This window comes from Erythrolamprus reginae, chromosome 1, assembly GCF_031021105.1.
Source record: "Erythrolamprus reginae isolate rEryReg1 chromosome 1, rEryReg1.hap1, whole genome shotgun sequence".
Taxonomy (NCBI): Eukaryota; Metazoa; Chordata; class Lepidosauria; order Squamata; family Dipsadidae; genus Erythrolamprus; species Erythrolamprus reginae.
In genome coordinates this window covers 38,629,432-38,644,363 of record NC_091950.1, presented here as the reverse complement: position 1 = coordinate 38,644,363, position 14,932 = coordinate 38,629,432, and the positions used below count along the sequence as shown (strand labels likewise).

Sequence of the window (14,932 nt, the reverse complement as noted above, 5' to 3'; positions counted from 1 at the left end):
GAGCAATTACATAGGCGGGGAGGTGTTAGCCTGAGGCAACCTCCCTATTGAGGGGGGAAGAAAGTCCACACACCCACGCCGGTACAGGATTTAGCTCTCCCGTGACAACTTTTCTCCCACACGCGGCTTACTGGCCGCCGCACTCCTCCTCCGCTCCCACCCCCTGCCCCAGGGCGAGGGCCGCCGGTTTATCTATGGGACGGCCTCGGCCTCCTGTTCCCGCAGCAGGAAAAGGAAAAAAAAGAGAGAGGGCGCCTCATCCCGCCCACCAATATTTACCTCAAAGAGCTCGGGCGTGACCGCGGGTAGGGCGCTCCCGTCGCTGTCTCTCTCACGAAGCCGTCCCCTCAGGCCGGCCACCCGGCGCCCAGCCCAGGCCTCCTCCATTGTCTCTCTTCCCGCAGCCAGGTTGATCCAGCTGCCGCGTTCGCCGCTCCCGCGGCGGCGGCGGGAGCAGCAACTTCCAACTCCTCCTCCTTCTGAAACCAACCATAGGCCCCCCCCTCCCCGCCCCAAGTGGCCACCGGTGCTGCTCGGCTCGCAGCCGCGGCCTGGAAGGTGGCTCCGCCCAGGCGCCTCAGTCAGCTGCTGTCGCCGCCACCGCTGCCGTCTCCCCGGCCCTCTGGTGCAACCACTCTCCGCTCATTTCGGGGGGTGAAAAGGAGAGACCCGGCGAAGAGGTCGGCGTTGGGACCGAAGGCCTCCTCAAACTGTCGCCCACAGGAGGAACGGGTGGCGGAAGCGCTTCTGGTTGAGGGTGGACCGAGTTACAGCGGGATTAGGCCGCGTATTCTCGAAGGGGGCTCTGCTCGGCACACTTATTTTTTATTTTATTTTATTTTGTCAAGTACGTATTGGTAGTATACAAAGAGATAACAATGCTTATATATATATATGATATTGGTACTAATAATAGAGAAACATTGGGATGGAAGGCACTTTGGTGCACGTATGTACGCCCCTTACTGACCTCTTAGGAATCGGGTGAGGTCAACACTGGATAATCTAAGGGTAAAATTTGGGGGGTTTGGTGACCAAACCACAGAGTCAGCTATTGAGTTCCAGGCATTAACCACTCTGTTGCTAAAGTCCTATTTTCTACAATCAAGTTTGAAGCGGTTTACTTTAAGTTTGTATCTGTGGTGTGCTGGTGTATTGTTGTGGTTGAAGATGAAGTCATTGACAGGTATAGGACATTTCAGCAGATAATTTTATGGGCTGTCCTGCGGAAGGCAACATAGTTCTGAGTTTTCCAAGCCCAGGATTTCACCTCCCTTGCATAAGGTATTCTGTTGTGAGTAGAGGTGTGGAAGGCTCTTCTAGTAAGATATCTCTGGACACTTTCTAATTATTTATGTCCGATATGCGGTGTGGGTTCCAGACAGATGAGCTGTATTCAAGGATTGGTCTGGCAACTGTTTTGTATGCTTTGGTTAGTAGTGTGATATTACCGGACAAGAACCTACATAAGATTAAGTTAAAGTTAACAACTCTTGAAGCCTTTTTGCCAATATTGTTGGAGTGGGCTGGGGTGTTGTTGGGGGTATAACTCCAGGCATAGAATGGGCTGGGTCTAATTTGGGCTGAGAGGGCCTTGTTTCCTTTTAAAAGCCTGTTGTCCAATACATTTAAGATTCCCTAATCTGTCTCCCCTAGATTTTTGTGTGGAATGTAATTAACAAGACAAGTGCGTCCTAATAAGTGCCCTGATAGTGTGTTTGTGGAAAGGGAGTTTGGTGGAGAATAAGAATCCAATCCTCCCATGCAGAAGAAAGTTGCAGCACTGGAAATGAGAAGGAAGAATTTATGAGCCACATCAAACAGTGCCCAGAACTGGAAGTTATCAGTGATGGCTCTGAGAGGACTATGGCTCATCAGTCATGAGCAAGAAGCACGGAGCACTGTGTTGTTTTCCAGGTAATATGGTATATTTGTCTGTTCCAAGCCTGTATAACATACATTGTACTGCAAATATTGGCACATTATGCTGATTTTTCTATCATTTTCTGTCTATAATCTAAAAACAAAATGGTGTGAATTGAGCTAATGGATAGTGAGCATCCTGCAGTTTTTAGCAGAGAATCTATAATTTAGCAGAGCATATGTTTGCATGCTGACACTCTCAGATTCAGTTTTTGATATCCCTAACATTAGTATCAAGCAAGTAATGAGAATGAACTGTCTGCTACTACATGGAAAGATGTTCTCAGAATATTCAAATGTAGGTTGAAGTGGACAAATAGCAACTCTACAACTTCTTTCCTTCATAACAACCCAAATTTACTTTGAATTTCCAATATAAAATAAAAACTCTGAAGATGTCTCAGTAGAATGCAGTATTCTCTGTTATAGAGCCACCCCAGGCAATTATATCCTGACATCCTGACATTTTTATCATATAAGTTAGTCAAACTCAGGGTGTCATGTGACATATTGCAGTGTTTTTATGGGATGGGTATGGCCTGAGCGTGGCGTATCCACCAGTTTGACATCCCTGAGCTAGGAGGACATTGGAAGAAACGCCATTTCTAACATAAATTTAAGCTTGATTTTCAAGGCTCACTGTTAGCTGTAATTGCAAAAGACAAATCTGTCACAGAAGTGTCTACATTATTCATCTGCAGTGCCTATCAATTTTTTTGAAAGCATAGACATTATCACTGGGAATGGAGGAAACATTAACTCTTTGGTCTGTCTAGCCCATTGTTATTTATGAAGAGCAATGGCTCTTAAGCTTTATTGGGGAAGTGGAGTGAAGGATTGTGAATTGTAACCTGAATTAAATTTATGGTTAATTCTGGTTACATAAGCATAAACACTAGAAATCTTAAGTCCTTTCTGTATGAGTCATTATCTCTGTAGAAATATTATAATATTGCAGGCCTACTTACAGCTTGTACTACAGATGAGTGAAGACTATGGATTTCCATAACAAATGAGTTTTTCAGCCTTAACCCAGTAAAGGCCAGAATAAGTTCCATATGTGAGCTGCAAATAACTGGTAATCACTAAATGGCAGTAAAGGGAATCAGAAACCTTTTAGGGTAGGGGGTCCAGAGTTCCAAGTAACACCCCCAACAAAAGAAGACTCTGAGGCTAAGCATTCCTGAAAATTCCACTTTTATTAGAGATGTCATATTGGCACATCTGGAAAACCTGAATTTGAAAGCTTCCAGGTTTTTCCCACCCAGTCCAAGTCTGATGCCAAAGGTTAACTTCCGGTAGCTGTCTTCCCACTTTATGATGGGAGTCCACTTGTCTAGCCACACAAGTCCCAGCATGATTGTCTCTGGCATTTATGGGGCGACGATGAATTTGATGAACTCATGGTGTCACCCTATTTGCAGTTCTATCAATTTGGTGATTTGTGTGGCAGGGGACCCTGGATTAACATCCCATACACTTGTTGAAATTGGATGGGGTTGGTCAAGGCCCTTGTGCATATCCCCAACTCTTCTACAGCAGACTTGCTAATTAATCATTGCGTGCAGTCCATTTGTTTCGGCCCTTAGATTTGCTCCTCAGTTTCCATTTGTTGGGCTACATTGTTAAATCGGACCCTCATCAGGCAGATGAACTCGTCAGCATTTTTGAGTTCTGGGGCTGCTTCATTGTGGAGCTCTGCTACCGATTTGGCCACATAATAATAATAAGAATAAGAATAAGAATATTTATTAGATTTGTATGCCGCCCCTCTCCAAAGACTCGGGGCGGCTCACACTTCCCCCTCATTCATTCCCTCAGCTATCACCAGGGTATTGTTTCCCAAACTGATCGATGTGTGCCCAGACAGGTTTGGGAAACAGGGTAGCTTCCCAAAGATCCCATCAAATGTTGCTTGAAACTGAGGAGGCGGCACAGGGTAGAGAGAGGTCTGGCTGAGCAGCTTGTCCTGCCACCAGCTCTTTGGGCTGGGCACCCAGTTGGCATTCCGCTTCTATGGCCATCTCCGCTTCCACTAAGACTTGGGAAGGGGAGTAGATGGTCTCAACAAAAATTGCCACGCTAGCCCCTGTGGCTCCCTCCATGGCTGCCTTGTCTTCCCTAAGTCTTTGTGCCACCTGGTATGGGGTCGACATTCCAGGCTCAGTACCCCGGACAGCACCCCAGAGTTCAGGAAGCTGGTTGAAAATTTAAATGAGATTAAGGTTAATGTCAGAGTTCCAAGTAACACCTCCAACAAAAGAAGTCTCCAAAGCTAAACTAAGACTAATTCTTCAAAGTTCCACTTTATTAGAGATGTGATATTTTGGCACATCTGGGGAACCCTGAATCCAGGTTTTCCCCACCCAAAAGAAAGTCCAGGTACCTGCCCCAGTACCACGTGGCCACCACATTGTCCAATGAATGCACTGTCCCAATTGGAGACATTTCCCAGTCACACTCCTCCAGGTGCAGGGCAGACTGGCCTTGACTCATGGAGGAGGAAATGTTATTTTGAATATATATCTCCCCACTCCATGCAGTCCCCACTCCCAGTTTCCCACATCACTAAATGTTGCAGGCCTGAAGATCCAATGCCCAAGATGGCTTCCCAGCCTGACAGGGAAACACATTCACATCACTGCACAATGCAAAAACTTGTTTATATCTAAACAGGAATATACACTGCCACCCACAAGCCCTTACTTCTTTCATGTGAAAGTTGCAAGAGTTGAAAGTATAAAGACCATATACTGTTTCTGAAAAAAATCTGTACACAAACTGTGATGGTGATTGTTTAGATATAGCGGTAATTGTACTCTGCAGTGTAGACTCAGGAACACTTCAGGCATCATTCAGTCAAACTGGGAATTAGAAATAACAAATAGAAATCTTCCACCGTGCCAAGTTTAAATACCAACTCAACATATTGCCAATTATTCCCTTTTGTTCATTCCTACTATATACTTTAAAGTTAAACTGTCAACTTGACATTTTTGAATTAGATTAATTTGGGGAGGGAAAGTCTTGCTTTTGACAAAGGGGTCTTTTTAAAATAATTATTGTAAAGCATAGTAGTTAAACTCATTTATTAAAAAATATGTTTTCTGCTCTCCTGGTGATATTACAAGTGCTTGATATTTCCTTCACACTGAATAATGAAATAATTAACTATAGGGCTAATCATTAAGGAGAGATGAGAGCCAATGAGAGTCAACCATTCTGAACAGAGAAATACAAGATATTGTTTCTCAGATAGTTAGGCAGGGAAATAATGCAAACATTGTGTCTTTAGGATTAGCATATCTTGTTGGTAACAAAACTATGAAGAGCCGAGTCTCTGGTTTCCTCAGTTAAGATAGGGCATCTCTGCAATCACTAACAGAGATACATTTGGGGTATGAGTACTTTGAAATGACAGCTGAATATATGAAGATGCAAAAAAAAAAGTTCATCGTGTTACTGCATAAAATGCTTACTTTTTAACCTGAAAATATGCTGGACCCCGTTTATGAATTGGAACAAGATTTTAGCAAATTAGCTCCAGCATCAACCTGATGTATTTCAAGTTTTATGTATGTGGAATAATAACAGATTGAAGTGATCTTTTGTACCTGATTCCAGATTTGTGCAAGCAGGAAGACAATATAGAATACTAATATTTCTGCTGTACTTCTATTTCCATATTGCAGACGTTACCCCACAGTTGAAAAGCGAGCACAGTTTTTCAATGGGCCAAGTTATGTGCCAATACCAGAAGACGGTCCCTTCCTTAAAGCATTGCTTTTTGAATTGAGGCTGATAGATGGAGGTCAACGCTTTGTGGAGTGTAGAGATGGCTGTTCCAGGATCAACAAGACCTCAGTCTATACGCTGCAGGTTGAAAAGAAGAATCTCTGGCCTGTGGTAGCTTTCCGGGAGAGTGGATTGATTTATGTTGGCCTCCCTTTAGTTGAACAGTCCCTTATGCCACGACCACCTCTCTTCAGTATTAGTGGAATCTCTCAGGCCTTTGACTTCTTGTTAGGGCTCTTGGCTTTTATGAACTCTAATCAGAAGAGTGAAGCAGAGAGGAATGCCAAAGTTGCCCAACTTCCAAGTTTGGTTATGCAGGCCTGTCCTCTAGGCACTCCACTAGATACAAATATAAATGGTTCATTGGAAAACAGTCACGTTGCTGTAAGTAGTCATACTCAGAAACCACCAGCTTGGAGAAGCAACACGTACAAGGGAAAGCCTCAAGTTAATATCTGTATCATTGAAAAAGTCAAATCTGTCCAGTATGACCAAAGGGATGTAGCAGACATGTGGCAGGTTTATGGAACTATAACATGCAAGGTGAGATGATTCTTATTGCAAATCTCTGTAACCTATTTGACACTTGGATGCATCTGGAAAAGCAACAGTTCAACTCATCTTGGTGTGTAGAGAAGCTGAACTTAATATTTTTAATGCTTCAGCATGCCAAAGGAAAGATATTGAGGAGTTTTTAGGCTTGGTTCATTCTGGTAAATTAAAACAGAATGAAAATCTCACTTTAAAGTTATGCGCTTGCATATCTTGCTCTTAGTTTTGCTGGTAACAGCACAAGCTGCTAAATTTTTTATCAATTTTACATTGATTTTTATTTATTTACCAAATGTATATATTTCAGTATACAATGTTTCATATGCAGTTCACACACACATAATAGCCTTATGAAATTGGTCAAATTAATGAACTCAATCTGTATAGTCTGGAGGACAGAAGGAAAAGGGGGGACATGATCGAAACATTTAAATATATTAAAGGGTTAAATAAGGTCCAGGAGGGAAGTGTTTTTAATAGGAAAGTGAACACAAGAACAAGGGGACACAATCTGAGGTTAGTTGGGGGAAAGATCAAAAGCAACATGAGAAAATATTATTTTACTGAAAGAGTAGTAGATCCTTGGAACAAACTTCCAGCAGACGTGGTAGATAAATCCACAGTAACTGAATTTAAACATGCCTGGGATAAACATATATCCATCCTAAGATAAAATACAGAAAATAGTATAAGGGCAGACTAGATGGACCATGGGGTCTTTTTCTGCTGTCAGACTTCTATGTTTCTATGTTTCTAAATTGAGAAACCATTTCTAACATATTATATACTCCTATAAATCGACATGGAAGTGTTGGAGAGATAAAAAGTAAACTGCTCTAAATCTGATTTACCTGTGTACATTTGGAAGTCCAATTATGGTTAATTTAAATCATGTATTGGTATTGACATAGAGTTTGATTGGAGTAGAAGCACTGAAAATGTAAGCTAATGTGTGGATACTCAAAAATATGTGCTACTTTTTTCAGTGTGACTTACACTGCAATTTGAGTGTGTTTACAGTGTAAATGATGAAATCCAAGTTGGAAAACAAATTTAGATGTTAGCTATTTACATAGGCAGTAGATAATAATAGTTTACTAAATCAATACTTTTACAAAAAGACTAAAATGTTATAATAAAGGAGGTATAATCCTGTGCCATAATATGAATGTTGGATTCTATAAATAATTTACCATTTCTATTAAAACAATCTATAGACCTTGGCAAAAACAGAACTCTTGTTTGATATTTTGAAGGCTGTTGCTAATCAGAGTATATTATTATGGTTGAATGAATCACTATATGTTATATAAGGTAACGTATAAAATTGAGGGTTGTAATGAATTTACTTTAAACATCAGTTCTTGTATTTGCTGTGCTTATATAATTTAAAAACTCAGTTCTGATCTGGAAACTAAAAATATGATATAATACTAAGATTCATTTTAGTTACAGAAACAATGTTTGTCTACGCCTTAGTCTAAGAAATAAAGTTGAGATTTCTCCTTGCCACAAGATAATACACAATTTATTGTAGGAAGTGTATTAAATTAGGCTGTTCACCAGTAATTTCCTATTCTATGTTTTTGTGTTTGAAGTGTGATATAGAAGGCACTGCGCCCAATGTGACTATTGGTTTGAACCTCCCTGCCAATGGTTCTCCTCTCCAAGATATTTTGGTCCACCCCTGCGTAACATCCCTCGATTCTGCTATTCTGACCTCCAGTAGTGTTGATGCAATGGATGACTCAGCTTTCAGTGGACCTTACAAATTCCCTCTGATACCGCCTTCAGATCCGTTTAATCTCTGCTTTTACACTTCCCAGGTAAGTTTTCAAGATTTGTAATAAACCAGTCAGGAACAATATCAAATGTTTACCAAAGGCTTCTAATATCAAACTGGGGGGGAGGGGGGACAGTTGATATGACAGTGTGGAAACATTTGTTAAGCATATCAAAGTAACAATGCCTATCTAAATGTATTATGGGAAAAACTGCCTTAAATTGAACTTTTAATTAATGTTTTTACATATGAGTTGATTTTTACCTAATTTTCATTTCTGAAAGACAAGGCAGCCCCAGTATCTTCCTTGGTGATAGCTTGGCTTCTCAACATGACAGATGATCCCTTCTCAACTATGTGATTCTGAAAGGAATTTTCAAGTTAGCAATGGCCCTCCAGCTCATTACATGCTTTGTGTGGTGTTAGGAGAGCTTTTGGCCTTCATCCTAGAAATATTTCCAGCACCCTGCTGATCAGTGGTTTAGAGAATCTAGCTTGCAAATGAGTTGTTAATTCCCATTTTCCATTAGAATTAAGCACTCTCTGCCTAATTATCTTACTGTTTAGCAATCACAGAATTTATATCTGACATCTGGAAGCTGTCATCCTATTTTAATTTATTTTATTTTATTTTAGAATGTGTACCCTTATCACATACTTCCAAAAGAAGCCTAGGGGTAGCTTTACAACATACTAAAAATGGAAACCAACAATTTATAGAATATATTAAATAATTTTAATTTAGAAATATAAGAAATTCAGCTATTTATCTCTTTGCATCCCAACCAGGTACCTGTTCCACCTATTTTGGGATTTTATCAGTTGAAAGAAGAAGAATCACAGTGGAAGTTTACAATTCACTTGAAACTTCATGAAAGTATGAAAAATACTTTTGAATATTGCAAAGCTTATGTTCCCTTTTTGAATAGGTAAGAATAATCCTTCCCTCCCTCAAATCAACAAAACAAAGAGTTATTTGTAGAGATTGTTCTTTGGGGAGTACTTAAAAAATCTCCATTTACAGAAAAAAAATTGGCCAGAGTAGCTGAGGGTACTACTTCAAGAAGGTATGAACTATTTTATTGGTCTGCCAGACACCTGATAGACCCTATTGGCTTTTTAGAGGATGCTTGGGGAGGTTTCTGACTATTTATCGTACTCAGGCCTTAGTGTCCTGTTGGAGTCAGAGGGTGGCTGGAGTCTTGGATCAGATTACACCTTGTGATATTTTCCTGCCTGTGAAGCCCTGCAGCTTTTAGTGGAGCTCAAAGAGATGAAGCAGCAGAGTACCAGTGGAGGAAGGTGAAAGACACATATGACTGAACACAGATAAGGGCTTTTATTAAGGATGACATCGTGACAATAAGAGTGGTAAAATGCCAGTATTTTTCCTCTTATCTTTCCTCTGCATTTTACCACTCTATGGTCCTATTAAAGGTAACTTGCTCTAAATTTTAGACAGGACCATGGGGAGACCAAAACAAAAAACCAAGACCTGGTAAGGAGAGAAATGATTCCTAAAATCATCTGAAGGGCTGTTGTAACAATTTTTTCAAGATGTGGCAAATTCATTAGATTCACTCTGAACTGGACTCCCAACTGTTGAGTTGATTAATCATCTGGTTATGTGGGGATATTTTTGTTCTGAGAAAATGGACAGGCTCCTGGGGCCTGAGGATGTAAACTCAGTAGATCCCTCTTTGGTTGGTTAAAGCATTCTTTAGCGAACCATGGTGGTGCAGTGGAATACAGTCTTGCAGGCTAATTCTGCCAACTGCCAGGAGTTTGATTCTGACCAGCTCAAGGTTGGCTTTAGCCTTCCATCCTTCTGAGGTCGGTAAAACGAGGACTCAGATTGCTGGGGGCAATATGCTGACTCTGTAAGCATATTGAGATGCCTATAAAGCACTATGAAGTGGTATATAAGTCTAAATGCTAAGTAGTTGGGTTTGAATAGTGGTGAATTCATTCTTGGATGAAGGGATAAATTTGCCTGAATAGAGGTTCATGTCTTGACCCAGTAGTGGTGGATAATTTCTGAATTGTCTCATGATTTTTTTTTTCCTTTTGGGGAAATGTTTTTGAAAAGCAATCAATCAACAGCTTCACAAGCCTTCACAAGGAAACAGATTATAGGGATCCCTTCCAGTTGATTGAGCACAGTATAGAGATGACGCTGATCATGCTTGTTGATTACCAGTGATGGAATCAAAATGGGGGTAGCGCATGTATTCTGTGCCTTCCTTAATCGCTCAGCAGCCTTTAATACTATCACTCAAGGTATACTTCTGTACAGACTCAGGCTTATGAGCAGGAAAAATAGTGTTTCAATGATTTTTCTTTAGTACAGTTCTGGTTGGCTTTTATATGGGGAGAATTCTAGCTTTTGATCATTTTTTTGTGGTATATCCAGGACTCAATTCTTTTGACATCTTCTTTTAACATCTACCTAAGATTGCCAGATATCAGCACAGCAGTATGTGATTATGGCCAATTGTATCTCTCAGCGCTTGATGTCCAAGTAATGCTATTGAGGTTCTGATTCACAATCTGGAAACTAAGGGGTTTAAATGGAACATACCCAAACCCCACCCTAGCAAAATCAAGTCTCTCTGCTCTTATTTCCGTAGTTGAGTGATTTTTTACTGTTTCTACATTTTCTATTTTCTCTATAGAGCACCATAATCTATTTCTGTTGGGCACCTATGGCTCCCAGTGCATACAAGACAGTAAGCAGGCATTTGAGCATTCCAAAGAGCAGGAGGATAGTTAGGAGTAAAACAAAAGCCCAATGGGTAAAACTGAATAGTCTTGTTTCCAGCCCAAAAAATGCAGTCATGGTCATGTGATTTCCCACTTAAAAACCAATTTGCTTAGCCGTGGTGTTGGTTCCATTTAGGAACTTTAAGCAAGGGCTACCTGTATACAAAACATCATAGTTAACTTGAATACTGAAATAACCCATAAAGCTTTGAAAAAGAAAAAGTAAAAATAGGCATTCAGGAAATACTTAAATAAATGAATCATGTGATTGATTTGTAGAAATAGTTCAGTGAATTACAAAATTGCAATGTGCTTTATTGTAAGTTTTTCTATTGCAATCATTTGAAATCCCAAAGCCATGAGCTGTGGAATTTATTTAATTACCAGCCTTCCAGAAAAATGGACATATTCCGGATGTAAGGTTTTTACATTACATAATTACCCCCAAAAATCATATCCACTGCTGAGAAATCTGAAAGTTGAAATCCATATATCTGCTGAGCACCAAGAATGGGAATAACTTATATAAATTGTTGATTTGTGTCAGACATAATTCATAGAAAAGGGATGTGCTATTTTCTTTACTTTTTTAGAAATTGCTCAAAATTGCTTTATTAAATAATAAAGCCCCTTTCTGCAACAAGTAGAAAAAGTCTCCTTCTGCAACAAGTAATAATGCTTTGATCTTGATTTTTAGAGGTCCTATTACTCACTTGGAATACAAAATCAGCCACGGCCAACTTGAGGTATCAAAAGAGAAAAGCTTACTGGTTTGGTTCATAGGTAAGTTAAATATATTTAGCCCTATCTGATCCAAGGAAAAGCTTAACTTTATTTGGAAACAATTCAAGGCTGCTTTGTTTACTAATGGATAAAGGAATTAATTTTGTGTTGTGCTTTATCATTTAATTCCTGACAATCCCAAAGAAAGTGGGGAAAATTCCTACCCAAAGGGTTCTGGAAGCTCTATATTGATAATAATGGCCTTAAACAGAACAATATAGCAGCTGCCCATGTTCCTAAAAGTATCCTAGAGATTTCTGATAAACCAGACAATTCCAAAGAGAGATTCTTTCATTTAGGCCTTTACTTGTCTTCTCCATCTAGAAGGAAATTAAGTTGCTTTATAAAGAGCCTTACCATCTTTCCAATTTTTTTCCAAGGTAGCAGATGAGATCAAAAGGCCTGAACAATCTTTTATTTGCAGCTAAAGGTGCACTTTGGTGAGGCTTCATCACCACAGAATACATGGCAGTGTTGTATCATCACTTGACAAGCCAAATATTTCGGCTCATGGAGATAAGATCAATACAAACAAAAACCTATGGGTATAAGATTTAGCAGGCTTATTTTAATCATTTTTGTCCGAAATTTCAGGTTTGCAAACTTAGGCTTTGAAAGCTACCAAAAATTGGGAAGTGTAGCTGCAGTTAACTGTAAACTAACTTCCCCTGCTTTATTATATTATTGCATCCCTTTGTTTTTATTTGCCACATACAGTGTATTAATTCTATTATCTATTTCTGAAAATTAGCTGTTTAGAATTCTTTGAAAACCTTCATGGCACCTGGATAATTTTTTTTCTTGGTTATTTTGTCAGCTGTCTGCCTTTTCCACGAACATCCTTGCAAGCCAGAATTGTTTTGCTTTTTATCCTGCTATAGCTTGCAAACTTCCCTGCTTTTTCTGAGTTAGGTACCAATACCAAAAATGAATCTGACCAAAAATTACACTGAACTACATTGTAATAAGATGTAAAATGACCCTTCTCCACATATTGCTTTTGTTCTCAACTTTCTCCCATCCCTGTTTTATGAAGGACAAAGTTCATCCTATATAAGAACTGACATACAAATATTAAATAGTTCCTGTAGAATCATTCCTGTGAAATATTTCTAGCCTCTCTCTCTCTTTTGTTTTTTTTTTTACTTTAAAGGACAAAAATTTCCCAAATCACTGGAAATTTCTCTTACTGGGAGTGTTGTTTTTGGTCCAACAAATCGAGATCAGCCAGTAGATGCTGTTTGTACTGGAAATACTGCATATGTCAAAGTAAGTTGTGATATTTAACAGAAGGTGGGAAAAACTAAATGTTAGCTATCTGGCTTTGCAGTCAGTGGAAAATGGTATCTGTGTGCACAGAGCACAGAAGTTCCTAAGAATCTTTTCACGAGATCTCATTTTCAGAATCAGAAATGTGAGTCACTGCATCTCTTTCTCAGTGTTCTTTGCTTGATTGTCTTTAGCTTTATTTTAAAATTTTGGATTTCACACTCACTGGATGTTACACAGACCAACATTCCATCCAGGTCTTTTCATCAGGCAAAGCAAAGATCAGTACAGGTGAGCATATTACATCTTTGGCAATGTAACTTAAGCTAATACATTTAATTTCCAAACATTTATATCTGTTTGTTGTATATTGGTCTGAAAAATGAGTTTTTAATGAAGCATGTATCTCTATGTTAGAATATTCTGCCCCTTTATTATGTCTTATTAAAACATTGCTTTTTAAAAAGTATTTTGTACATTAGGATATAATCAATGTAAGAACTTACTTTCTCAATTTCTTTGAATTTTAGCTCGTGAGGTACTTTCATCAGAGTACTACATCTGGAATTCCAAAGCCCCAGCACCTGTCGTATATAGAACTTTACTTTTCTAAATTTTCTACTCAGTTTTGTACTAGGAAAAAATATATTGCCAAAGTGTTTTACATCAGTTCAAACCTTCTGTTCGAGGTAAAACAAAATATTAAATTATCATTTATCTATTATTTAAAATGTCTAAAGTTTTTCTGTGAGTGTATTATTAGAAACGTTGAATGATATAAAACTCTTATCGGTCAAATTTATCAGATGCCAAATAGATTACTTGGAAATTAAAATCTTTCTTTTGGGTATGGTTGATTTTACTGTCACATTTCTCAACCTAAACTAAGTTTCTAAACATCATTTCTTCACATTACTGGCCTTCAAAAAATGTTTTGAAGAAACAGAAATTTAGAAGTACTACTGACTATATACGGTACATACTTTTTACATTGAGCAACCACAATCTTTTTCTATCAAACTAGATGTACTCCAGATACATTGGATATATGAGTTTAAATTGTATAACATTTTCTTGAATTTGTAAGTTTAATCTTGTTATACATAAGTTGCCAGATTCCTTTGCTGCTTTTATTTCTGAGAGGAGCAGCAATTTATGCTGACAGCTGCTTCACTCCTTATACTGACATAATATCCTTGGTATACTAGTTCCACATACAATTTTTAAAACTATAGTTTCCAGTTAGAAGTAGCTGAATTTATTCATGTGATTTGTATTCCCTATAAATAGAGCTATCAAGACAATGTAAAATGTAAACTATATATACAAAACGTATATACATATATACAACCATATATTTCCAAACTTAAGGAACTGGTTTGCACAAAACTCAGCAGCACATTTTCATGCGGCTGTTGATAAAAATAGGATCACCAACATGATCGCCAATGTCTGATGGCAGATATTTATTTATTTATTTATTTCATTTATATTCTGCCCAATTCCAAATGGATATGGCACAAGAAGAAGAAGCCTATTGTTAAAATAATTTTTAAAATACAGATTTAAGGTGTGTCCTAACTATTTATTAAAAGTTAAGTAGCGCAAGAACAGTTCCTATGGAAGTTCATTCCATTGTACCGTATAGGGATGACTAAATGCTATGACAAAGGAAACAATCTGTAACTGAAAAATAGGCCCTGTAACTGCAGAATAGGCCTTCAAGAGGAAGAATGTTTAAAATGTTTGCTTGAACATAATAATATCTAGACACTTCTTTAACACTGTTAATCATTTGTCTGTTTAAGAATAAAACAGAATAAGCTCTTGATTTAGGACAAAAGAATTGTTTTTCAAAAGAAATACTGCTGTGTTATACATAAAAGCTACTGTTCCGGTTAAGCTTGTGCAAGAAATCAGAGCTGAAATCAACATCTTTTAATTAAATTAATTTCAATATTAATGTTATGAGTTCTTAGTAAAATGAGATAAGATCAAAAAACCTATGTTCTGATCCAGGCCATTTGGGAACAATGACATTTCAGTCCTATAACACTGCCTTGT

The 14,932-nt window shown here is 38.5% G+C and overlaps 2 protein-coding genes across 3 annotated transcripts in view; one reads left to right on the top strand and one right to left on the bottom strand.

Moving 5' to 3' along the window:
• EXOC5 (exocyst complex component 5) overlaps positions 1-730 on the bottom strand; it is a 36,649-nt gene extending 35,919 nt beyond the window's left edge. The window contains exon 1 of one of the 2 annotated variants that reach the window (XM_070749803.1): positions 280-730. In XM_070749803.1, coding sequence (XP_070605904.1) covers positions 280-387 — 108 coding nt within the window. In that variant the 5' untranslated portion in view covers positions 388-730. The remainder of the gene's footprint in view (positions 1-279) is intronic. The other variant, XM_070749813.1, reaches the window with a different exon arrangement.
• Positions 172-13,599, top strand: AP5M1 (adaptor related protein complex 5 subunit mu 1). The gene is made up of 9 exons (XM_070749849.1): positions 172-847; positions 1,657-1,917; positions 5,616-6,261; positions 7,869-8,096; positions 8,843-8,982; positions 11,514-11,599; positions 12,753-12,868; positions 13,063-13,159; positions 13,399-13,599. Exons 2-9 carry the CDS (start codon positions 1,850-1,852, stop codon positions 13,479-13,481), a joined length of 1,464 nt encoding a protein of 487 aa, XP_070605950.1. The 5' UTR covers positions 172-847; positions 1,657-1,849; the 3' UTR covers positions 13,482-13,599.
• Positions 13,600-14,932: the final 1,333 nt, after the last annotated feature.